We start from the raw sequence: 24,641 nt of genomic DNA on the forward strand, positions 1-24,641 counted from the left end.
ATTAAGTACTTATTTATTTTCTTTCTCATCTGTGCAATATATTGGGCACCTAGGAAGCTGATATTTGGACATGACAATGACCAAGTGATTTGGCTGTAAAGGGTATTTTTACTTGCAAAATCGAAGATTTGCCCTCATCAAAATCAAAGATTTTTCAAGTATATTGGTCGGTTGCGTTTGTTTGTCTGTCTGTCTGTCTGTCTGTCTGTGTCTGTCTGTCTGTCTGTCTGTCTGTCTGTTTGTTTGTCACCGGCCTACAGGTCACAATTCTAAACCGATCGTCACGAAACTTCAAGTTGTCAAGGTCGTCACAATTGAGAAGCCTATTGATTTCGAGGTCAAAGGTCATCTGGAGGTCGAATTTCTAAAATCGCCATTTTAAATCCGATTGACTTGAAAATTTAACATTTGTATATTGAGTCACTAAATTGGGAAACCAACTATTTTTGAGGTCAAAAGGTCAAACGTCAACTCAAGGTAAAATTTCAAAAATCATCAATTTTCATCTGATTGACTTGAAAATTTAACAGCATTTGCATAGTGCCTCACTGAATTGGGAATCCAACTATTTTAAAGGTCAAAGGTCAACTTGAGGTCACACTTCCAAAATCATCCATTTTCACATTTTCATCTGAAAAATCGTCACTCTTCATCCTATTGACCCGAGCTTTGATCAAGATCGTCAATTTTAATCTTGATAAATTTACAATTTGATGCATCAATGGCAACCTTTTTATTGGGGGGGGGGGGGGCAGGGTGTGGATTTTGCAAGTATCGTGCTCTGCATGAGGTCTTCTTGTTTATTTATTGATTTATTGATTATTCAATTAATTTATGAATTATTTGCTTAATTGCCTAATTAATTTTTTTCAAATTACAGATTTGAATGAAATTGTGGTGGTTTAGGTATTCTATTAGCCAATTGATTAATAATTTAATTATTTTACCATTATTATTTATTTATTTTCATTATTAATCACTTATTTATTTTCTTTCTTATCTGGGCAATATCTCAGGCACCTTTTTTTGAGCTAGGATGCTGATATTTGAACATGAAAATAAACAAGTGATTTGGCTATAAAGGATATTTTTGATTTACTGATTTATCAATCAATCGAATAATTATTTATTGATTAATCAAACAATTATTTTTTTCCCCGATTAATTAATTATCTATTAAATTTTCAAAACGTTACACCTTTGGATGAAACACTGGTGGTTTAGGTATGCTATTAGTCAATTGATTAAGAAATTAATTATTTTACGATTATATATTTATTTTAATTATGTAATTAATCAATTATTGTACATTTCTCCATCCCAATACCGTCTCTGTGCTGCACGGCGGTATCGCCAGGCACCAAAGGCGCCCCGGCATTGTACTCGCTGGAGGATATTTGTTTATTTGGAATGAGGGCGGTGCACTTTTAATGTATCTGTACTTGTTCTTCTGCTTTCTTCTAATTCCTTTAGTATTACACCTGCAATGCAGGAGGGCGCCATTTTGCCCATTAAACCTGTACTATGATTACCATTTTTAATGCTGACCATTAAGCAAAGAAGCAGCACATACCATTTTTTTTTTAAAGCTATTTTTAAAGCAAAATCACTCCGCCGGGGTTCGATCCATTGACCTCCCGGACTCAGAATGGACACTAACTATTACGCCACAAGTTTTTCTTCATCTTTCCTTTTCTTCCTTTCTTTTTTTTTTCTCCGTCCAAACAAATTTTGATCGCACACCAATCCTTCATTTCGGAGCCAATCCTCTTCAAATTTGGCATGGACGTACTTTGGTCCAATACACCCAGCGCCAGTAAGGACGAGACTTGCACTCCATGAGTAACAATCCACAAATTATATGAAGCACTGACACAGCAACCTCAGGCAAACCTGAAATGCTAGTCCTGGACCCAGGCTGAACCACCTCAACGGAGATGGTTGGGGAGGTGCAAACATTGGCATCAAACATTCAAACGGGTGCGTGTTATATGCGTGAGGAATACTAACACAATGATGCAGAAGTGTTCTTTCGATTTTGACCCCATTCTAATTCTGAGGGGCCAAGTGGTGAAACGCTGAAAATTACATACTTTCTTTTCATTCCCTTGTTCTGTATTTGGCTAGAGAGGACTGTTGGCAAAATAGTCCTTTCAATCAGCCCCTACAGGGATGCATAAAGAAAATTCAGATTAGTTGTTGGGATTATACTGTGGTAAAATATCTAAATGTGTCAAAATTAAGGTTTTGGGCTTGTCAATTGCCATGCCCCTTCAGTTCAAACAATCCATGATACCACACCACAGCCCACAACCCCTACTAAGTAAAGCTGGCATATATTTGTCTGGTTTGTACTTTTTGATCTTACAGTCTGGGTCAAAGGTCAAAAACGGTTGAATTCAAGGATTTTGGGCTTGAGAGCCTTTCTGTTTTCAAGCGGTGTAGCCTCTTCAATATTTGGCTGTCTTTCCTACCATCCAGCATTCAAAAATGAAGAAGAACCCCTTTAAAGGGTAATTCTAAAGGGTTTTGTTTGTTTCTAGGCTTTGCCTATTTCATATTAAAAATGCCAACCTGAACAGCTTCCTTCTGATATGGGTGCAATTTCGTTTTTTTTCTTTCTTTTTTTTTCTCAATCCAAACCAGATAAGACTTGGTACAAAAATACTATGACTGACTAAAGCAGGTAAAAATTAAGCCATTGGCTTCCTTTTCATTGTACAGGGGTCATATTGCATTCACTGGCAAATGTCTGTAATGCTGTTTATTTCTAAAAAAAAATTATCACCACACTAAAAAAAAAAAAAAAAAAGGATCTATATAATATTCTCTGTCAGTGATTCTGTCGGTGCGTCTGGACATGGGTGAGGCTTCAAAAACAAATCTCCACCATTTTGTTTCTTCGCATAGCTTTGAGGCTTCTTTTGTTAGGCCTGCGGTTTCTTACTCTCTCACAGTTTTATTTCAACTCTAATTCGATATCTCATTTCATTTTTCACAGTCGCTAACATGGTTTGAGATTCGGTTGCAAAAAACTGGAAGAAAATTTGATGAAAGTTACCATTTATAGAACAAAATGCATTTTCAAAGGCCTGTAACATAAAGGCCATTGAGACGCCCTCACTGCTTTATCTCGACTCTAATTCACCATCTGATTTAATTATTATCGATGGTTTTAGACTTTCTTTGAACAGTAGTTGAGAAAATTCACGCACAGAGGGGAAGTTGCTGAGATCGGCTCGGTATATCATACACTGCCCAAATTTCACAGACAGGAAATTGCCGAGAGATATTTATTCGTTCTTATTTTATACGTTATGTGTACGTACACTTTAAAGAAGTTTATTTGAAATCTTTAATCTTCTATATATATATATTTCTGAATGGGTATCACATTCAGATGGGTATCACCTCCCACCCACCCCCCCTCCCCCCCCCCCCCCCTGTGTGTGTGACCCACACCCCTGTGGGTGATCCACACCCTGGTGCAGTGTGCGTGATGTGGGAGGGATGGGGGCATGGACGGAGAGGATTTGAGCTCTTGAAGTCACATTTTACATTAGGTGTAATGACACATTTCAAACAGTGTGTATAATATATATGTTTTTGTTTGTTTGTTTGGCTGCACGCGCTAATCTCCTGAACGGTGAAAGATAGGAGGAAACCCCTGAAACAAAAAATGTCGGGACGGGCCCCGGGAAAGTTATAGGCTAGGTGGCGAGGCTGCCTCGGCCGGGCTGGGCCCATTTCGCAATAATTCTTCTTCTTCTTCTTTCAAAATTCTCTTGAAGTACAACTTATGCACTTAATAGGAATATCTGACTGATTGCAACACATGCTTTCAAAATTCTCTCTCGCGGGGCCCGACAGAAGAAAGAACAAGGAATCGTTGAGCACTGACTGGTACTGGGCTCGCGTCAGACCTACATTGCATTCAGAAAGTATTCAGACTCCTTCACCTTTTTCACATTTTGTTATGTTGCAGCCTTGTGCTGAAATCGTTTAAATTCATTTTTTCCCTCATCAATCTACACTCAATACCCCATAATGACAAAGAGAAAACAGGATTTTAGAAAGTTTTGCAAATTTATTAAAAAGAAAAAACTGAAATATCACATTGACATAAGTATTCATACCCTTTGCTATGACACTTGAAATTTAGCTCAGGTGCCTCCCATTTCTCTTGATCATCTTTGAGATGTTTCTACACCTTGATTGGAGTCCACCTGTGGTAAATTCAATTGATTGGACATGATTTGGAAAGGCACACACCTGTCCATACAAGGTCTCACAGCTGACAATGCATATCGGAGCAAAAACCAAGCCATGAGGTCGAAGGAACTGCCTGCAGAGCTCAGAGACAGGATTGTGTCGTCACAGATCTGGAGAAGCCTACAAAAAAAAAATTCTGCTGCATTGAAGGTTCCCAAGAGCACAGTGGCCTCCATAATTCTTAAATGGAAGAAGTTTGGAACAACCAGGACTCTTCCTAGAGCTGGCCGCCTGGCCAAACTGAGCAATCGGGAGAGAAGGGCTTTGGTAAGAGAGGTGACCAAGAACCCGATGGTCACTCTGGCTGAGCTCCAGAGATCCTGTGTGGAGATGGGAGAAACTTGCAGAAGGACAACCATCACTGCAACCAACACTCCACCGATCTGGGCATTATGGCAGAGTGACCTGACGATCTGAGAGATATTTAGGTCTTCGCGAAAGGTCAGCCGTTTTCACCATTCAGACGTCTATCTGGGATGTGTGTGTGCAACGCGGATTTTGAAGGCAAACCTGAGGTTCGCAGATTTGGAGCTGTAAAACATCCATACCAGAGGGTGTGATTTCTCAGTCTCCTTGGTGCGCTTTTACGCAGCTTTGGGCCGCGTGACTCTGCGCTGCTTTGGCCGCGTACGCCTTTGTGCAGTTTTGGCGGCGTGACTCGGCCCGTCATCTGAACGGGATTCTGGTTTCGATTCGACATTGCTCTGATGATCGCTGGAGGGGATCAACTTTGAGCTTAAAGACGGGAATATAGAGACATTGGGGAATGTTCTTTTTTCACTCACTTGGAGCACAGTGAGTTACCTTATACTAGCTGTTGGTACCATCATAAAATATACATTGATTGTACTTTTGATTGCTGTTATTGTTGTATTGTTATTCTTTTGTGATTTTTAATACAATATTTGTTTGTTGGTAACAATTGGTGTGGTTTCACCATTGATTTTTGACACAGGATAACACACTTTTCTGCCGTGACTCCTCTCGGGGCTCGGAGGTACACCGTGACCAGGGGGTCAGGGAGGAGCACGTAACACCTATGTATATGTGTGGCTATGTCTTTGTGACCCACTCCCCTCCCCCTCCTCCCCCCGTGTGTGTGATACCCATTCCCCCCCCCCTTGTGTATGTGACCCACTCCCCCCGTGTGTGTGTGACCCCCCCCCCCCCCCCCCCGTGTGTGTGTGTGTGTGTGTGTGTGTGTGTGTGTGTGTGTATGTGTATGGATGTATGTGTGTGTCCCACTCCTGTGTGTGTGTATGTGTCCGTGTCCCCGTGTCCGTGTCCCACTCCCCCTCCCCTGTGGGTGATTCACTCCCTGGTGCAGTGGGAGGGATGTGGGAGGGATGGGGGCATGGACGGAGAGGATTTGAGCTCTTGAAGTCACATTTTACATTAGGTGTAATGACACATTTCAAACTATTTCCCATGTGCATGCACATGCATTCACATGTTATCAGAAGTAAATATATTGTGTCGATTACATCATTTGTGGATCTGATAAATTGCCAGTAACCATTTTGTAAAACTGAATGTGCAGCATCTAAATTAAGATGCCCAAATGTCACACATGTCCATGCCTGTGGGGTTACCACGGGTGCCCCAACTGGTATTGTAATGTCTCCTGTCTCATCTGTCTGTGTCTGTCCATCCATCACGCTATTTTCTAAACGTTTGTGCATAAATTCACCAAACTTGGGAGTTATGAATTATGATCACTACACGGCAAGAAGGTGCGACAGCAGCATATTTTTTTGGTTCTGCCCCAGTGGCCCTGAGCTAGGGTCAAAAGGTTAAATACCAAAAAATGCAATTATGGGCACATTCTGAGGTTTCTTATTGTACTTTTTATATGCAATCAACACATTGGGGGACGCATTAAATATTTAATGATGTTTTGAATTTGATCCTCAGCTCCAGGAGTTGGGGACCTAGGGTCACAGTGGTCAAAACAGAAGATTATTTAAAATATTGAGTCATTCCTGGTGGAAATTTCTGCCATCTATAAACCTTGATTTAGGTGGGAAGCGTAGGAATTTGCGACAGTGCACTATCGACTTTGCTCTGGTTTCCCTTTTCCCCGAACTGATTTTTTAGTCCTCTACCCGAAAGGGACTATAGGTTTGCTGTCTGTCCACCTGACCCACCTGACCCACCTGTGGTTTGCTGCATCTTTTTTCCATACCCTTTAACTGTTTAACATATTCAACTAAAACTTGGTATATGTCTTTATTATAAGTTACAGAACAAGTTTGAGTTTCTTGGCGTTTCGCTAATTTTTCAGGGAAGTTATGCCATTTTTGAACTTAGAAAATATCACATCACACATGGGTCAGTTTTCAGCTGCCCTGATTCCACCCCCCTACTTTGCACCCAATGGCTGGACAGCTGGCCTGACTGAAGCAGCATGGATCTGCAATGATCCCAAGAATATAACACAATGCATTATATATGCTCACAAGCCATATGCAATATTTTTGCTTCATGTACTATGCCTTCAGAAAGTATTCACACCCCTTGACTTTTTCACATTTTGTTGTGTTTGTCTGAATTTAAAATGGATTGAATTGAGATGTTTTTGTCACTGATCTACACATAATTTCAAAGTGGAATTTTGTTTTAGAATTATTTACAAATTAATTAAAAATGAAAAGCTGAATAAGTAAAAAAAAAAGTATTGAGTCAATAAGTATTATGTTTGTAGGGGGTAGGCAGTGATTACTTTAGTACAGGTGGAATGTGTAGGTAAAATGCTCCAAATGTCGTGCAGCCATCTTGATGTAAATAAGTCAGCTCTGGGTGTTCGGATTAAGTGTTGCGTGTGGCCATACGGAGGGTGGCTCTTGTGTTAATTAGCGAGGGATTATGTGTAATTAATCCCCTGTGTGTCGTTACCTCTGTAATCTATTCCTTCGTTCCTTATGACATGCGCAGCACGCACACTTTTTTTTTGCTGTTGTTGTATACAAGATCGAGGCTCGTGTAAGAGTTAACATTAATCACAAAAAGACAAACTGACACATAAAACCTAAGATAAAGGGAGCAGGAGACAAGATGGGGAGAGAGAGGGAAGCACACAAGCACAACAGTAGAGAACAGGGGCATCGGGAGATCTGTGGGAGGGAGGAGGCACAGGAAGGGGGGGGGAGGGGGAAACCTAGTTTGAAATCGTGCATTTAAACACCCTAATTAAAAACCTACCGGAAGCCAGGACATGAAGCACTACCGCTGATTACCCCGACTTGGTAAAAGGACACAGGACGGGCAAGGCCGAGAGCCATGCCCCAAAGAGCAGTGATTGGTCGGGGTTTTGATTGACAAGCACTTGTAGAGGTGGCACGCACTGGTTGGAGGAGATAGAGGTGGCGGGAGATGAAGAGAGTGCGGCACGTACAAAGGACTTGGAACGGCCGACATCTTTCTTCTGGCGTCTGGGTATTGAGAGCGAATGTTCCCTCTTGCGCCTTCTCGTTTCAAAAGCGATAGTGGACGGATGTACTTTGCTCTCTGCACGGGGAGGCTTCATCGTGAGTGGTCATGTTCCGGCCTCGGACTGGTGGTCGTGAGGTGGAAGAGCTACGGACGGACAGCTGTGGTTTTCCCCAAGCAAGAACGACGAGCTGCGCGACAACTCCTGTTCGCTACGAGCGCGAGGCCCTGAGTGAAGAGACGCACAGTGAGACCTTTTTCCCGCCAATACCAGAGCCGCGTCCGGATTTCGCACTCGGGGGGCGGGGGAGCCTGGACGATTCTTGACCAGACACCCCGGCCAAGTTCAGCTAAGTGCCCATTAAATAATCACACATTTATTTTCAGTTATTTTATCCTTCGTCTGTTTGTGGGGGCGCTCCAAATTAGGAATTTAGTTATCGTGCATTTCTTTGTTACCGGCATTTCTTTTAATAAAGCCGGCATTTGATTTTGTACAATAAATCCTGAGTCGGCTCGCATTAATTATGGCAGGGTGAAGACTGCCGGTGGGATCCTTGAAGGTAAGGCCCCGGTTTCTCCCTCCCCTCCCCTCACCCCCACGCGTATTCTCCGCTTTATTTTGAACTGAAAGCCCCAGAGTATTAAGCTCGTTTTGGTCAATCCGTGTTACCCTGCAGTGTTCACCAAGGGTAGTCACACTACAGTATTCAACCCCTTTGCTGTGACGTTCCCATTTGAGCTCGGGTGCATCCAATTTCCTTTGATCATCCTTGAGATGTGTCTACAACTTGATTTGAGTTCACCAATTCAATTGATTGGACATGATTTAGAAAGAAACACACCTTTCTGAATAGGGTTCTACAGTTTGCACAGCATGTCAGAGCAGAAACTCTACCATGAAGTCCAAGGAACTGTCTGTAGAACTCTGGTCCAAGGAACTGTCTGTAGAATTGTGAGGAGGCATAGATCTGGGGAAGGGTATGAAACCATTTCTTGTGTTTAAAGTTCCCAAGAGCAGAGTGCACTCTGTCATTAGGAAATGGAAAGAATATAGAGCTGGTCGTCCGACCAAACTGAGAAACCGGGCAAGAAGGACCTTGGTCAGGGTGGAGACGAAGAACCCAGTGATTTATTTGCTGAGATGGGAGAATCTGCCGGAAGGATAACAGTCTCTGCAGCACTTCTTAAATTTAGGCTTTATGGGAAAGTGGCCAGAGGGAAGCCACTCCTGAGAAAAAAGGCATAAGACAGCACGCCTGTAGTTTGTAAAAAGACGCTTGAAAGATTCTGAGAGCATGAGGAAAAATATTCTGTGGTATGATGAGACGAAAATTGAACTATTTTTGCCTGAATGCAAAGCGCTGCATCTGGCGGAAACCGAGCACAGCTCATCACCCATCAAACACCATACCTACCATGAAGCATTGTGGTGGCAGCATCATGCTATGGGGATGCTTTTCAGTGGCAGTGACTGAGATTTGTAAGGATAATGGGAACAAAGAATGGAGCCAAATAGGCAAATCCATGAGGAGAACCTGTGTCATAGTGCAAAAGACCTTAGACTGCAGCGAAGATTTATGTTCCAACAGGACAATGACCCCAAGCATACAGCCAAAGCAACACTGAAATGGCTTCAGAACAAGAACGTGAAAGTCCTTGAGTGGCCCAGCTAAAGCCCAGTCTTGAATCCCATTGAGAATCTGTGGAGAGACTTGAAGATTGCTGTTCACCGACGCTCCCCATCCAACTTGACATAGCTTAAGCAAGTCTGCAAGGAAGTATTGGAGAAACTTCCCAAGTCCAGATGTTCAAAGCTGATACACACATACCCAAGAAGACTTGAATCTGTAATCACTGCCAAAGGCGCTTCTATGAAGCATTGACTCAGGGGGTTTGAATCCTTATATAAATGAAATATTTCTGTATTTCATTTTTTATTATTTTGTAAAAATTTCTAAAAAAAAATCCACTTTGACATTATGTGGTATTATGTGTAGATCTCGATTGATTCCATTTTAAATTCAGGCTGTAACACAACAAAATGTGAAAAGTCAAGGGATGTGAATACTTTCTGAAGGCACTGTACATAACACAACAACAACAGGCATTTTAAGGCCATTTTCCCTGCTAGAGTGGGGGTTAGCCTTGCGGTCCCCATGACAATCTTCTCCATTTTGCTGTACATAACCACAATATATTATATACAGTATGCACATATGCCATACCCATGTTTTTGCTTGTAGGAAACGCATGAGCTGTACCACAAATAAAATATGCAGGAAACATTGTGGATTTTTGTATCTTATCTATACTATGAGAGGTGTGTGTGTGTGTGTGTGTGTGTGTGTGTGTGTGTGTGTGTGTGTGTGTGTGTGTGTGTGTGTGTGTGTGTGTGTGTGTGTGTGTGTGTGTGTGTGTGTGTGTGTGTGTGTTAATGTGTGTGTGTTATCTATTTTCTTTATTAGGTGGAGCTGGGGGAGTGTTTTAGGCACCTACAAAAAAAAATAGAAAAAAACAAAACAAATTGATTTCTTCGAAATGCCAACAGAATTAGAACATCACCGGGCAATGCCGGGTACTCTTGCCAGTCATAATAAAAGTGTGTGCATGCGTGTTCCCTCCATAGCTCCAAAACCATTAAACTTAGCCGGCCCCAACTTTTGCATGCACACTAATCGAACTCCACTGGAGTGCATGAATGAAAACTGTGTTTTTGGGTGTGTTAAAGCACCAATTTTGAAGATCATTTGTGCTTTAACTCGAAACTGGCTTACCTTTGGTAAGCCTGCATTCAGCTTGCTCAGCTCGGGGTCTTGATTCCGCCATTTTATCCGCTCAGCTCAAAAACGCCTTGCCTAAGAACAGGTCAGTTTCTGTACAATAAAGCTTCATATCAAAGAATCGTAATATCGCTGATCTTCATACCTATGATTCGCTGTATTCCTGTATATATCGCAATGCTTACATCTAACAGCGCGACAAGCTTGCGAATCTCCACCTGAACCAAATTTCAAAATTTTAACTGCAGAATTGCCTTAGCCACAGTTCTATCATAAAAGTATTCATTTGTCCAATTCGGACATTGATGGACACTGAGCACTTCAACCATTTTGCTGGAGGTGCTTGCTTTAGTGCTTAAGCCACTTGGCGAGCGCTCTACAAGCAGCTTGTTAATGGAACACACTGCTGTTCCCCATTCTCTTACCTTTTATTTGCTTTAGTTGTCTTTTGACTTTGATGATGACTTTGAACATTATAGATGACTTTTTTTGAGTGCTATTCTTGCATCCGTTAAGTTAGGGCCCGTTTCACTTTACCCGTTTCCCGATTCAAAGTGGCAATTGTACCATTGCAAACAAAAATGGGGGGTGGTGCTTTTATAACCTCAATACTGTACTGTACTACAGTATTATTCCCAAAATAATAATTGTATATGGCCCTGTAATGGGAGTCCGGAGGTGAGGGAGGGAAAGGAATGGGGTGGTGGCATGGAGGGAGGGGAAGGGGTGGGGTCGTAGTTCTTTTCCACCTGTTAAGTTTGCCAAACCCCTTATATTCTATGGTGCTGCCTTCCCTCCCTCTTCTCTCACTCTGCTTTCGCCTCCCCTCTCCTCGTGCTGCCTTTGCTTCCCCTCCCCTCACGCTGCCTTCGCTTTCCCTCCCCTCACGCTGCCTTTCCCTCGGCTCCCCTCACGCTGCCTTCCCCTCGGCTCCCCTCACGCTGCCTTCCCCTCAGCTCCCCTCACGCTGCCTTCCCCTCGGCTCCCCTCAAGCTGCTTTCCCCTAGGCTCTCCTCACGCTGCCTTCCCCTAGGCTCCCCTCACGCTGCTTTCACCACAGCTCCCCTCACGCTGCCTTCTCCTCGGCTCCCCTCACGCTGCCTTCCCCTTTCCTTATGCCGCCTTCCCCTCTCCTCATGCTGCCTTTCCTACCCTCCCCTCCCCCCACCCCTCACTCTGCTTTCTATTATCTTCCCCTCACACTGCCTTCCCCTCCCCCTTCCTCCCTCCCCATCCTCCCCTCTCTGCTTCTCCCCCCTACTTCCCCTCCTCTCTGCTCCCCCTCCTCTCTGTCTCTCCCCCACCCCTCTCTGACTCTCCCCTGCCCCTCTCTGACTCTCCCCCGCCCCTGTCTTTCTCTCCCCGCCCACCCCTCTTTTTCTCTCCCCACATTCCTGTCTCTGCCCAACACCTCACCCTCCCCCACACCTCTTTCTCCACTCTTTCCCCTCACTTCTCCCAACCCTGTCTGCCCTCCCCACCCTCTCCCTTCTCCCCTTTCCCATCCTCCTTCTGCCCTCTCCCCTCTCTCTTCCCCTCTCTCTTCCCGTCTATCTTCCCCTCCCCTTCCCCTTCCTCCTCCCTTTCCCACACCTTCCCTCTTCCCCTCCCATTCCCCTCCCTTCCTCTTTACTTCCCCTTTCTCCCTTTCCCCCCTTACCCTCTCCCCCCCACCTTCCCCATTCCCATTTCCACCATTCCTCTATTTCTCCATTTCCATTTCCACATTGCCATTTCCATTCCCATTTCCACCATTCCTCTATTTCTCCATTTCCCCCATTCCTCTTTTCCCTTTTTTTCCCATCACCCATCACCCTTCACCCTTCACCCTTACTCTCTCCTCCCCTCATGCTCCGCCTTACTCTCCCCTCCCAACCATTTATGTGAATCACCTAACGTCACAATAAAAGTTGCAAAGTGGTGAATGTGAAATTAGTTTTCATCAGCTTGGTTCCCTTGCTTGAAAGTCGATGAAAGGGTTCAGAATGGCACCAAGGAAGCAACTTTTAACAGAACAGTGTGTGACGAGGATGATCCTTGTTGTTTTGTAACATGTTCCTTAACGTATCACTATAAAGCCATGTACCAAGTTTTAGTTGAATATGTTAAAGGGTATGGGAAAAAGTGCAGAAAACCACAGATGGGACGGACAGACAGAGAAAACCTATCGTGCCCTCCGGGTAGGGGACCAATAAAGAGAGGACACAAACCTAACATCTGCATTGTTCGAGCAACAGGCCTTGTGCCTTGACCTTATCCTGCAGAATTCCAATAACGTTGAGAGTTTTAGTCTACAAAATTATTGAGAGGAAGAAGATGACAGATGTGATGTGAGGGTGGCTGTAAATGTGTTTTGTGTGATAAGGCGTAAACCCCAGTGCAGAGCTATCACTTAGATTTTATATTCTTGGAAACACATGATTACAATAAACTTGATGTTATTGCCGAGTACCTTTTCATCTGTATAAACCTGAGGCAAATGCACAAACAGTAAAATAAGTAATTGGTACTGATAGATTTATCTAATGATTGCAGTGTACATCATTTATCATTGGGCCTGTATTTGTAGTTTAATGAAGTAGTTTATTTTTGTAGCATGGCCTTGCTCCGACTCATTGATCTGTGAGTGTCCACGCTCGCAGTTTTGCCATTTTGAAGTCTTTCTTGTAAGAGGTTTATCCACTTGGCCATTCATGCGATGGGATCCCAGTGAGATGGTCATTTGGACTGTTCAGGACTATATTGTAGCTTTGGCACATGACGTCGTCAGCCCCCATTGTTAATCTGTTCTGTCATTTGTAAATCTGATAGACGATTTTTGGTCGTTTCTTTTGTGTTCATTTAAATTACTAGGGCATGCCCGTACTATATCTATATCTAAAATTATATCCCCCCCCTCTATTTACATGAAATGGTTTGGTCCAAAGCGAACGGCTTGCGAGTACGGTGACAATCCCCCCCCTCTATTTACATAAAATGGTTTGGTCCAAAGCGAACGGCTTGCGAGTACGGTGACAATCCCCCCCCTCTATTTACATGAAATGGTTTGGTCCAAAGCGAACGGCTTGCGGAGTTTGGTAAAGAAATCGCCATAGCGTGCACAAACGCGCAGGAAAGCGAAAGAATCGCAAATTAGTTTTAATTAGTTTTAAAACATAGTTTAACGCCAACATAGCGGCAACATAGTTTGCCAACGTGAAATAAATGAATACGCTCTCAAATGTGCCGTCCGAGGCAGAGTCTGTTCGGCACGTTCGGCACACGTGATAGCTCGCTGCTCTCTGAATGGTTGAATCGTTTTTTGGACATAGCTCGGTAACTACTTGTCCGATTAATATGAAACCTTGAAAAGGCACATCCTCGGGTCCCCAGCAATATATGTACCTGGCAAGTTTCAAGTATATCGGACCCGTGGTTGTCGAGAAACAGCGGTCACAGACAGACATACATACATACATACATACACACAGAGATTACTGGAATTATAGATAGATTTCAGAATACATGTGTTTTTGTTTGTTTGTTTTGTATGCATAGTCGAAGCTCGTGGAAGAGCTAAAAGGCATAAACCCTGGTGTTATTTGTGAAACTTTTTTTTTTCCACATTAAAGGCCAAATCATTGGCTTAGCGCTTAGCCTGGTGTTGGCTTAGCGGTTAGCCTGGTGTTGGCTTAGCGGTTAGGGTGTCGGCTTGGGATCCTAGGATCCTGGGTTCGAATCCCGGTCATCGCTGAATTTACGCCAGCGGGGGTCAACCCCCCCTTTACGCCAGGGGGGGTTGACTCAGCCTGTCATCCTTTCGAGGTCAGCAAATTTGAGTACCAGGTCACTGGTAATTCCCTGTGCGTCACAAGAGGCGACTAACAGGGTTGGCGGCAGGAAGAGCATCTGGCCATAAAACATTGCTTTAAAAAAGGGGACCACGGTGCCCGGAAAAGGGGACCACGGTGCCTGGAAAAGGGGACCACGGTGCCTGGAAAAGGGGACCACGGTGCCTGGAAAAGGGGACCACGGTGCCTGGAAAAGGGGACCACGGTGCCCGGAAAAGGGGACCAGGGTGCCCGGAAAAGGGGACCACGGTGCCCGAAAAAAGCCAACCCCTGCTCTGCGGGGAAAAATGGCCTCTAAAGGTGGTTCATTAAAGGCAAAATCTATGCATAATTTTTTCACAACTTGCACTCTAAAAATGTGTGACGACACCACTACATTAATGATAAAAAGTGTTTAGTGAGTAAAATGTCAAGCAGCTCCTTCATATGGAGCTTTGACACAGGAAGATGCCCATCATGCCTGTGCTACATCAACACCAGATTAAATAAATCTACCATTTTTTTTTTTTTACCATAGCTAACAACGTAATTTCATTGGGGGGGGGGGGGGGGGCGGGGGAGGAGAAGGGGTTTGGGATTAAGAAAGTGTGACAGGTTCACGGACATCACCAGGGTTAAAAAAAAAATGGAGGAATTTTTTTGTGTTCATATTTTCTAGTTTATTTATTTATTTATTTGGGCGGTTTTAGGTTGTAGAATGTACAACACCGATCACACTATCCCTTGCCAAGACGTTCTCACATACATCACAATCTGCACAGATGTACAAATCATCCACCCATATTCAGGCTACATACCAGTCCTGCTAATATCCTTGCATCCCACTTTCTTCAATGCTTCTAAGTACCTACCTAATTCCAATTTCAATGTCACTACCGTTTCTGCTGTCACTACCTTTCCATGGAGACAATTCCATGCATTAACTACTCTCTGAGTGAAATACCCCTACCTTACTACTATCTCAACTCACCTCTTCTTTACTCAAGCTATGGACTCTGTGGCTTTTCACTGTTTATTCTGCTGTTGAATTATTCTGCACTTATTTTGCCAATACCCTTAATATTTTAAACATCTCTATCACATCCCCTCGTAACCACCTCCTTTCTAATCATAAAGTCTTGTCTACTGCAGCCGCTCCTCATAGCTGAGTCTAGCTAGTCCCGGAAGCAATCTAGTAGCCCTGCGCTGAACCCCTCTCTATGGCAGGATTATTTATATCCTTCTACAAATCATTGGGATGATTTATCTCCTACAAATGTGGTGGCCAAAACTGCCTCTCTCGATGAGGCCTCACTATATTACTTTACAGTGTTAACGCCTATGATTTATAAATGTATCCCCCTATGAATACAACCTTAAACCTTGTTATATCTGCCTTAGCTCTAGTTTTATTTTGGAACTGTCCTGTTTGCTTCCCCCTCATCCGCCCCCATTCCTATTACCCCGCCATGATCCACACTCCAAGGTTGCCCTTTGCATAACAGAATCTCTATTTTCATTACTCTTACCCTGCACTTTACATTTGGTTATGTTAAAATGCATCTGTCAATCTGTTGTACAATCCATGATAGTAGCTCGACTTTCCTGAATCTGATCATGCCAGTCATATATGGGGATCAAAGTTCAATTGGGTAGGGTTTTCCATGGGTAACTGAGCAACGTTTGTCCTACAGGGGGTGATTGAGGGGAATTCATCGAGTTAAGCACACTTGTCTTGTTGCTCACACATCAACTTTGATCCCCCGAATGTTTCATCGAGACAGGTGAAGGTGATCCTGGTCAATGATCCATTCCTTGATACAAATGTGCCCTGGTGGTGATGAGGAAGTTGTCTCCCTGAAGTTCCAACAAGCTTGAAAGGGCAGACAGAATTTCATTGTGTATCATTTTGGCAATGAATAAGGTGAGTACACAATCTCAGGCATAGGAGATGGGAAAATGACAATATTACTCCACTCACAATCATCAGTCATCTGCATCCGAGTCTGTCCCCTCTTCATCCTCCTTATTCTTACAGGCTTAGGTGCTTGGCACTTGATGTTTTGTGCATTTACAGGAATTGGTGGCACATTGGGATGATTTATATCCACAAGTAACTTGCAGTTTGTAGCATTCCAAATTACACTTCTTTGGTTTGTATGTACCATATTTCAGTACTTATCAGGTATTCTCAACAGGTGATAGAATGCTCATCTCTGAACCAACTTATCTGCGTCATCATGATTTGAATGGAGCCTCTTCTACTTGGTCAATGGCTGTGTGGGTCAGTCGGCATGTCTGGGTGGAGTTGAGGAATAGTTTGCCTGATTCAGGAAGCCAATGAATCTTTGTCTTTCATCTTGAGATGAGGTGTCTTCCAAACTCATTCTTCTTGTTGATATTGTTACGTTTGTGGGGGTAGCCATGAAATTCATTAGGAAAGTTCAGAATGTGTAGGTTTTAGTATGGACCGTGTGACGCGAAGAAGAAGAAACCCATCTCGATGTACATCAGCAGGGTAAATGTTCAGGTTAAGAGTGTTTGCATGTTGCCATAAGGAGGGTGGTTTTGTGCTAATTAATTATAGGGCTTATGGTTAATAATCCCCAGTATGTTTTGCCTCCCTGTGATTTCTCCCTAATGTTCTTATAAAACTCAGCTGGCCAGGCAATGGGCTCCATTAGCCAACCACGCCACCAGGTCCGACAGAAACCAGCGCATTTGCCAATCGACAAGTGAACCCCGACATCATCCGAACATTCCCGAACAGAGATTAGACTCTGCCCCCGATGACTTGTGACGGGGAGACCATGCCCCGAGTTCGTGATTGGTCGGATCCTGGTCTCTTGGCCATCTTAGTCTATTTTTCTGGTCCTGGTGAAGGACCAGAACCAGAAAAAGAAGTATAAAAAAAGAAGTGTGCCAAGAAGTATAGACCAGACCAGAAAAACGAAGAGGCCATCTTGGTCTCTTTTTCTGGTCCTGGCTGCGTGGCAGACGGTCGCTCCTCTCGTGCGTGCTCGTGCAGAGAACCTTAGGAGCATTTTGGAACTTTTGCGACGTTGGAGGAGGGGGTGTTGTTGGATTAAGGTGTATTTTGGGGGAGCTGGGGCCACGTTGTGCTTGGCGGTGGAAGCGAGGAAGGGCTGGTTGAGTGCCTAGGTGTTTTCTGGCACGCGAGTTCGGTGCCATTATTGAGGCGCGTCCCGCATAAGCAGCTACACCGGCAGCAACGATCAATGGGCTCTTGATGCACTTTGGGGCCAGAGTTAAGGGTCAGCCCTACAGTAAGGGAAGTTATTTTTATTTATATTTTGCTCTTGTTTGTATTTGAGTCTGATGGAGACGTCTCAAATTAGGAAATAGTTTTTATTTCACATTCATTTTAATTCATTGCATTATTTTCATTAAATCATTGTTTGTTGAATTTCCATTTCTTGTCTTGTTTCGTTTCTTTGTTCTGTGGGTTCGGATTAACCCCGTATGTTTCCGGTTAGATAAGGCTTCGGGCCTTTCCCCACGCTCGCCAGAAATAATCCCACCAAGGTTAGAAATACACCTCGGAGTTAAAACTCGTTTCGGCTATTCATCTGAGGCCTGTCTTTATCGCCACGGACAGGACAATATTTTCATGGAAATGTAATGACACATGGGGGTCACCTTCACTCGGCTCTCTTGCACCTTCACTCGGCTCTCTTGCACCTTCACTTGACTTTATGGAATCCGCTCTGTATCCACCAAACACCATCCTGTCACACTGGACATGGGAATCTTATCTCAACATGGCATTTGGTCTCGTGTCGGCATAATCACGGAAGTACTCAACATCTTTGTTCACTTGAATGAAGGACATTGCATCGAACACTAAGGTCTGATAAGCTGATTGGAACTGATGCAGCATTGACTGTGATATATCCTTTCTGAGTCCAGAGAAGCATTGCTTCTATATTTCACGGAGATCTGGCTTCATTAAGGAATACCGGATTGTGCAATGGATCTGGAAGATCCCCAAATTGTGAGAGGAGATTGAACAGAGACTTTTGGAAAATCCCGTGGAGGTGCTGCATGTACAGTGCCATCTAGAAGTATTTGAACAGTGAAGTCAAATTCGGTATTATTGCTATATACTCAAGAAAGTTGGATTTGAGATCAAAAGATGAATATGAGGAAAGAGTACACAAGGTCCGCTTTTATTTCTTGGTATTTATATGCATATATATGTTTTGCCATTGCAGAACAATAACACTCGTGTTCAGTCCCCCCCATTTTAGGTAAGCATAAGTATTGGAACAGATGACTGACTGTTTCTTGTTGCATTGATTGTTCATACATAAAAGAGATGTGAATGTCTCATCTTCATTTTAGCCTTTGCTTTTGCCTTGAAGTCAGAAGGCATAAACCAACATGAAGACCAGAGAACTGTCTATGAAAGAAAAGCAAGCAATTTGGAAGGTGAAAGAACAGAAGAATTCAATTAGAACCCTCGCACAAAAATTGGGCATAGCAAATACAACAATTTGGAATATCTTGAAAAAGAAATAAACCACCAGTGTACATGGCAATAAGCAAGGGCCAGGTTGGCCAAGGAAAACAACTGCAGTTGATGACAGAAAAATCATCAGAGCTGTGAAGAAAAACCATCAAACAATTGTTGGTGACATCACCAACAACCTCCAGAGTATATCAAGGAAGCCTGCGTGCGTGGTCCTGGCTTCACATAGGCAAGAGCACATCTTGGATGTGAGGGATCTCTGGGTTGCTACTGTGAGATCAAACAGCTATCTCCATGCCACTGGTCTGTTCAACCAGAACTGACCGGCAACACAACAACACCAACAACCTCCAGAGTGCAGAGGTGAAAGTATCACAATCTACCGTTCGCAGAAGACTACGACGGCAGAATTACAAAGGCTACACCGCAAGATGTAAACCTCTCATCAGCACCCAAAAAAAAAATAGGAAGGCCAGATTATAATATTTGTGCCAAGAAGTTTCGAGGTGAGCGAGTGTGTTCTGGAACAATCACAATCACAATCTACCGTCTACCACAATCACAATCACAGTATCACAATCTACCGTTCGCAGAAGACTACGACGGCAGAATTACAAAGGCTACACCGCAAGATGTAAACCTCTCATCAGCACCCAAAAAAAAAAATAGGAAGGCCAGATTATAATATTTATGCCAAGAAGTATAGAGGTGAGCGAGTGTGTTCTGGAACAAAGTTTTATGGACAGATGAGACCAAGATCAACCTTTACCAAAATGATGGAAAGGTGAAAGTGTGGAGAAAGGAAGGAACTGCATGTGATCCAAACAAATGACCTCATCTGTGAAGCATGGTGGAGGTAGTGTCAGGGGTCTGTGCTTGCATGGCTGCCTCTGGAATTGGCTCACTCATCTTTATTGATGATGTAACTAATGATGGCAGCAGCAGCATGAATTCGGAAGTGTACAGAAATATTTTGTCTGCCTATGTACAAGAAAATGCCTCCAAACTAATTGGGCGGCGCTTCACCATACGACAAGACAATGACTCAAAACACACTGCCAATGCAATTGAGTTCATCATGGGGGGAAAAGTGTAAGGTTTTAGACTGGCCAAGTCCAATATCCTGATTTAAATCCAACAGAGCATGCATTTCACATGCTGAAGAGGGGGCTAAAGTCAGAAACCCCCCAAACCAAACAACTGAAAATGGCTGCATTAACGGTTTGGCAAAGCATCTTAAAGTAAGATACCAAGTGTTTAGTGATGTCAATGGGTCACAGTCAGTCATGATGTTATTGCATGCAACAGATATGCCACCGAAAACGCACTATTATATTACTTTAAGTTGATCTGTTCCAATACTTGAGCTCACCTAAATTGGGGGACTGAACATGAAAGTGCTATTGTTCTACAATGGTAAAATGCATTATTATTATTATTATTATTTTATTTTTTTTGTATACATGATTGAGGCTCGTGTAAGAGCTAGCACATTAAACGCACATTAGCATATGAAACACAAAAAACATAAATGGACACAAAACAATAAAAGGAGGGGGTAAGAAGATGGGGAGAGAGAGAGAGTGAAGCACACAAGCACAACAGTAGACAACACGGACATCAGAAGATCTGTGGAAGGGAGAGAGCTGGGGTGGGGGAGGAGGGGGCGGAAGCATAGAGGGAGGAGTAGGAAGCATAGAGGAGGGGGAGGGAAGGGGTACACGGTATAAAACAAATTGACACGACTAGGAATTTCAGGAATGAAGTCGGACATTAAAAGAGGTGGATTTGGGGTGTACAAACGGGGGTAGAAAAGATCAAGGTTTTGGATGGGGGAAGATAACAGATGGTAGTGAACAGCTGTTTTAAAGACCTGGAGGGAGGACAGGGATTGAAGAGAGTGTGGGAGTTTGTTCCAGAGGTGGGGAAAAAAGATGAATAAATGAGTGAAGGTGAGCAGAGTCTTGATTTTGGTAGTTTTTCCAAGAAGAGGGTTGCTGGCAGTTCTTGTGCATCCTGCAGGAATATTTAGGGGGACACAGCGCAGACAGAGCTGGGGGAGCTAGGCCAGAGAGGAGTCGGTGGAAGACAGGCCACCAACCTGCTTGCGGTGAGAGAGTGAAAGGCCCTCAGAATCGGCTTCATCGTGGGAGAAACCAATGATCCTGAACGCTTTGGTTTCTCCAGAGTGAAGCCGAGCTAGGTGTGAGGCAGGAGCACCAGCCCAGAGGGGAGAGCAGTATTCCATCAAGCTGCAGATGAAAGGTTTGTATGTTGTGAGGAACTTAGAGGTGCCAAGGAAGGACTTCGCATGACGGAGGATGCCCAGTCGGCGACTGGCTTTGGAGGCCAGCTTGGAAATGTGGTTTTCCCAGGAAAGATCATGGCTGATGGTGAGAGCCAAAAGCTTGAGTGACAGAACTTCCTCGAGGATTGTTGAGCAAGTAGATGGGAGGGTTTTCCAGGTGGTCTTTTCGGAGAGACATAGTGAGAGTGTGAGATTTGTCAGGATTGAAAGACATGTCCCACTTGTTTGACCAGTTTGTGATTTTGTCCAGGTCTGCAGAGAGAAGAGGCTGCCGCCTGCTGATCTGAGGGATGAGATATGGAGCGGCAGAGAGTGGAGTCGTCAGCAAAGAGAAAGAGAGGATTTTCCGGAGAGTCAGAAAGATCATCGATGAATACCAAAAAAAGCACAGGGCCCAGAACACTGCCTTGAGGAACTCCAGGCTGAACAGAAAGGGGAGATGAGAGAATTCCATTCAGTGCGGCATGTTGACTGCGACCGGAGAGGAAGTCTGCAAGCCATCCATGGATACCATAGGAGGAGAGTTTGGTGAGCAGAGCCAGGTGCCAGATCTTATCGAAGGCACGAGATATGTCAAGGGAGACAGCTCTGATTTCTCTGATTTGCATTAAGGGCCTCCATCCATTGTTGAGACAGCAGAAGCAGCATGTCCAGAGTAGAATGACCTGGTCTGAATCCAAATTGATGATCCGAGATCAAGCCATTGTAGAAGAGAAAGGATTTAATATCAGAAGCGATGATGGAATCCATGACCTTGCTGATGATTGGGAGCAGGCTGATTGGTCTGTAGTTGCAAGGATCTGTTTTTGCACCTTTTTATGTAAAGCATTATGTTGGCTGATTTCCAAGCAGATGGTAGATGACCTTGTATCGAAGATAGATATATGTATAGAAATACCAATAAATATAAGTGGACCTTCTGTGTTCTCACCTCATATTCATCTTTTGATCTCAAATCCGAATATCTTGTGTATGTCGCAATAATAAATATTTGACTTTACTGTTCCAATATTTATGGAGGGCACTGTATGTATGTACAGCACATCAACTTTAGATGGTGTATTTACTGCTCAGTGAAGGACAAGGCGTGTTCGCCAGATTACAAATCGTTTGTTGTTGGGCTTCGACCTTTTCATTTACTGAAGGAACTAAATCGGATTTTTATACGAGTCTACATTCCACCACAAGCCAATGAAATAACAGCAAGTGAACGCATCTCTTCCAGGGTGCATGATATTGACGCTTTATCACCTGATACAGCCGAAATTATCTTAGTAGATTTTAATCAGTGCAGATTGGACACGGTATGACCAACATTTGATGAACATGTACAGCAACATACACGGAATGACGCAACGTTGGATTTGTGCGACTCCTACATGCTTCGTACCTATCCATCGAAGGCTTGTCCTCAGCTGAGAAACTCTGCCCACAATAACATTCCTTTGCTTCCATCTTGTAAGCAGAAGCAGAGAAGGTGTAAAGCGGTTACCGAGGGAACGACGTGTTTGGAGCATGCATATCAATCAGGAGCTGCGGGCATGGTTTGATTGTACAGATTGGAGTGTATTCATTGATTCATCCGATGAGGGTGGTACTTATCTCCGAGTACATCAAGTTCTGTGTTGATTCTGTCATCTCTTTTATAACGTTGTTAAAACACATCCGAATAACAAGCCGTCATCCGAATAACATACTCCACCTAGAATAAAGCACATCCACTGTCCAAGTGGACAGCACATCCACTGTCCAAGTGGACAGTCCAAGTGGACAATCCAAGATGGCCGCCACGATATATATGTCTGAACTTTGTGAGTGAAATATCTTGAAAAATAAGCAAAGTACCAACTTCTAATGTGGTGTTTGGGTGTATCTGGGCATAAGGAAGAACGCCATTGAAAATTGGGTCGCCACGTCAAAATCCAAGATGGCCGCCTCCATGTATGTCTGAACCTTGTGAGCGGAATATCTTGAAAAATAAGCGAAGTACCAACTTCTCATCTGGTGTGTGGGTGTATCTGGGCATAAGGAAGAACGCCATTGAAAATTGGGTCGCCACGTCAAAATCCAAGATGGCCGCCTCCATGTATGTCTGAACCTTGTGAGCGAAATATCATATCATAGCATGTTTTCTGCGTCTTCCACTTTGTCAACTCGCATCACTTCACCGACGGGGGACCAAGGCATAACGCTTGTTGAAATTAGATGTCACACATCGGCTTTCAAGATTAATTCGCATTTTTCTTGCAGATAGACCACAAGGTCGTGCTGTCTCACTCATTTTGTTTTCTTTGTACACAAATGGCTGCTGCAATTGAATTCCTAATTGTAGTGTTATCAAATGTGCATGTGGTACGGTAATTAGTGGGTTCCTACTGAATGATGAGCATGAATATGTGAACGAAGTTCGGAAGTTTGTAGAATTGTGGGACTGTCATTATTTAGTTCTTACTGTCAACAAGATAAAGGAACAAAACAACAACAACATGCATTTTAAGGCCATTTTCCCTGCAAGAGCGGGGGTTAGCCTTGCGGTCCCCATGACAATCTTCTCCATTTTGCCCTATTTTCTGCATCTCCCTTTGTTAACCCCCTTGCCCACATTTCTTCTTCCACCATCTTTAGCCAAGTCTTTCTCGGTCTTCCCCGTCCTGTACTTCCTTCTACATTCATTTCCATCACTCTTCTCAACCAGTCACTTTCATCCTTCCTCAACACATGACCAAACCATCTCAACCTGTTCCTCTTCACAGCATCAATCACAGGCTCTATTCCCATCATCTTTCGCAATTCATCATTTGTCTTCCTCTCTCTCAACGACACTCCGCACATCCACCGAACCATTCGCATTTTCACCCTTTCCAGATAAAGGAAAATATATATTAATTTTTTTCCCCATTTATCAGGGGGCCAAACTGACCCTCTGATTATTCATAATCATAGTATAGAACAAGTATTTGGGCAGAGCGATCAATAAATTTAAATGGAGCAATAATTCCCATGTGTTGGTCAGTAGAGCAAACCAAAGATTGTACTTTTTAAGGATATTGAAAGAGTTTACTGTCTAATTATGTTTTCGTTATTTTCTTGATTCAAAGTATTTGTGGCTTACCGATCATCTGTCTTTGTACTTTTGTGTATGTTATGTTTCAAAAACCATTGAGCATTTATGTTTCATATTGCAGACATCTACTAACTATCCCGGTGTGTACCCCGGTTTAGAATAGGTACACCGTATCCCTGCGCATCGTAAGAGGCGACCAAGGGTTGGCGTCAGGAAGGGCATCCGGCCATAAAAATATTGCCTCAAAACAGGGAACCATGATTGTCATGGGACCCTCAAGGCTAACCCCCGCTCCAGCGGGGAAAATGGCCTTAAAACGATCATTCATTCATTTCATTCATTGCAGACATCTACTGTGTTCCTCATGACATTATCTCAACCTGATTAGATCCTGGCTGTGATTGGCTGAAGTCTGCAGCCATGGCAACCATCTCTGTAACTTGGCTTGTCTACGCCATATTTCTAAAACCGTTCAATATTTACC

The 24,641-nt window shown here is 43.6% G+C and overlaps 1 protein-coding gene across 6 annotated transcripts in view; it reads left to right on the forward strand.

Annotated features, from left to right (window-relative positions):
* Window positions 1-24,641, forward strand: part of LOC137414106 (uncharacterized) — a 150,814-nt gene that overhangs the window by 16,511 nt on the left and 109,662 nt on the right. For 2 of the 6 annotated variants that reach the window (XM_078780440.1, XM_078780439.1), the window contains exon 3: window positions 16,074-16,217. The exons of 3 other annotated variants lie outside the window; for them this stretch is intronic. Coding sequence is in view for 1 of the 3 variants with exons in the window: in XM_078780439.1 (XP_078636565.1) it covers window positions 16,209-16,217 (9 nt within the window). In the remaining 2 variants the exon portion in view is untranslated. The remainder of the gene's footprint in view (window positions 1-16,073; window positions 16,218-24,641) is intronic. One more of the 6 variants, XM_078780441.1, reaches the window with a different exon arrangement.

The sequence above is a fragment of the Myxine glutinosa genome, chromosome 6, assembly GCF_964187855.1.
Source record: "Myxine glutinosa chromosome 6, kmMyxGlut1.1, whole genome shotgun sequence".
Lineage (NCBI taxonomy): Eukaryota > Metazoa > Chordata > Myxini > Myxiniformes > Myxinidae > Myxine > Myxine glutinosa.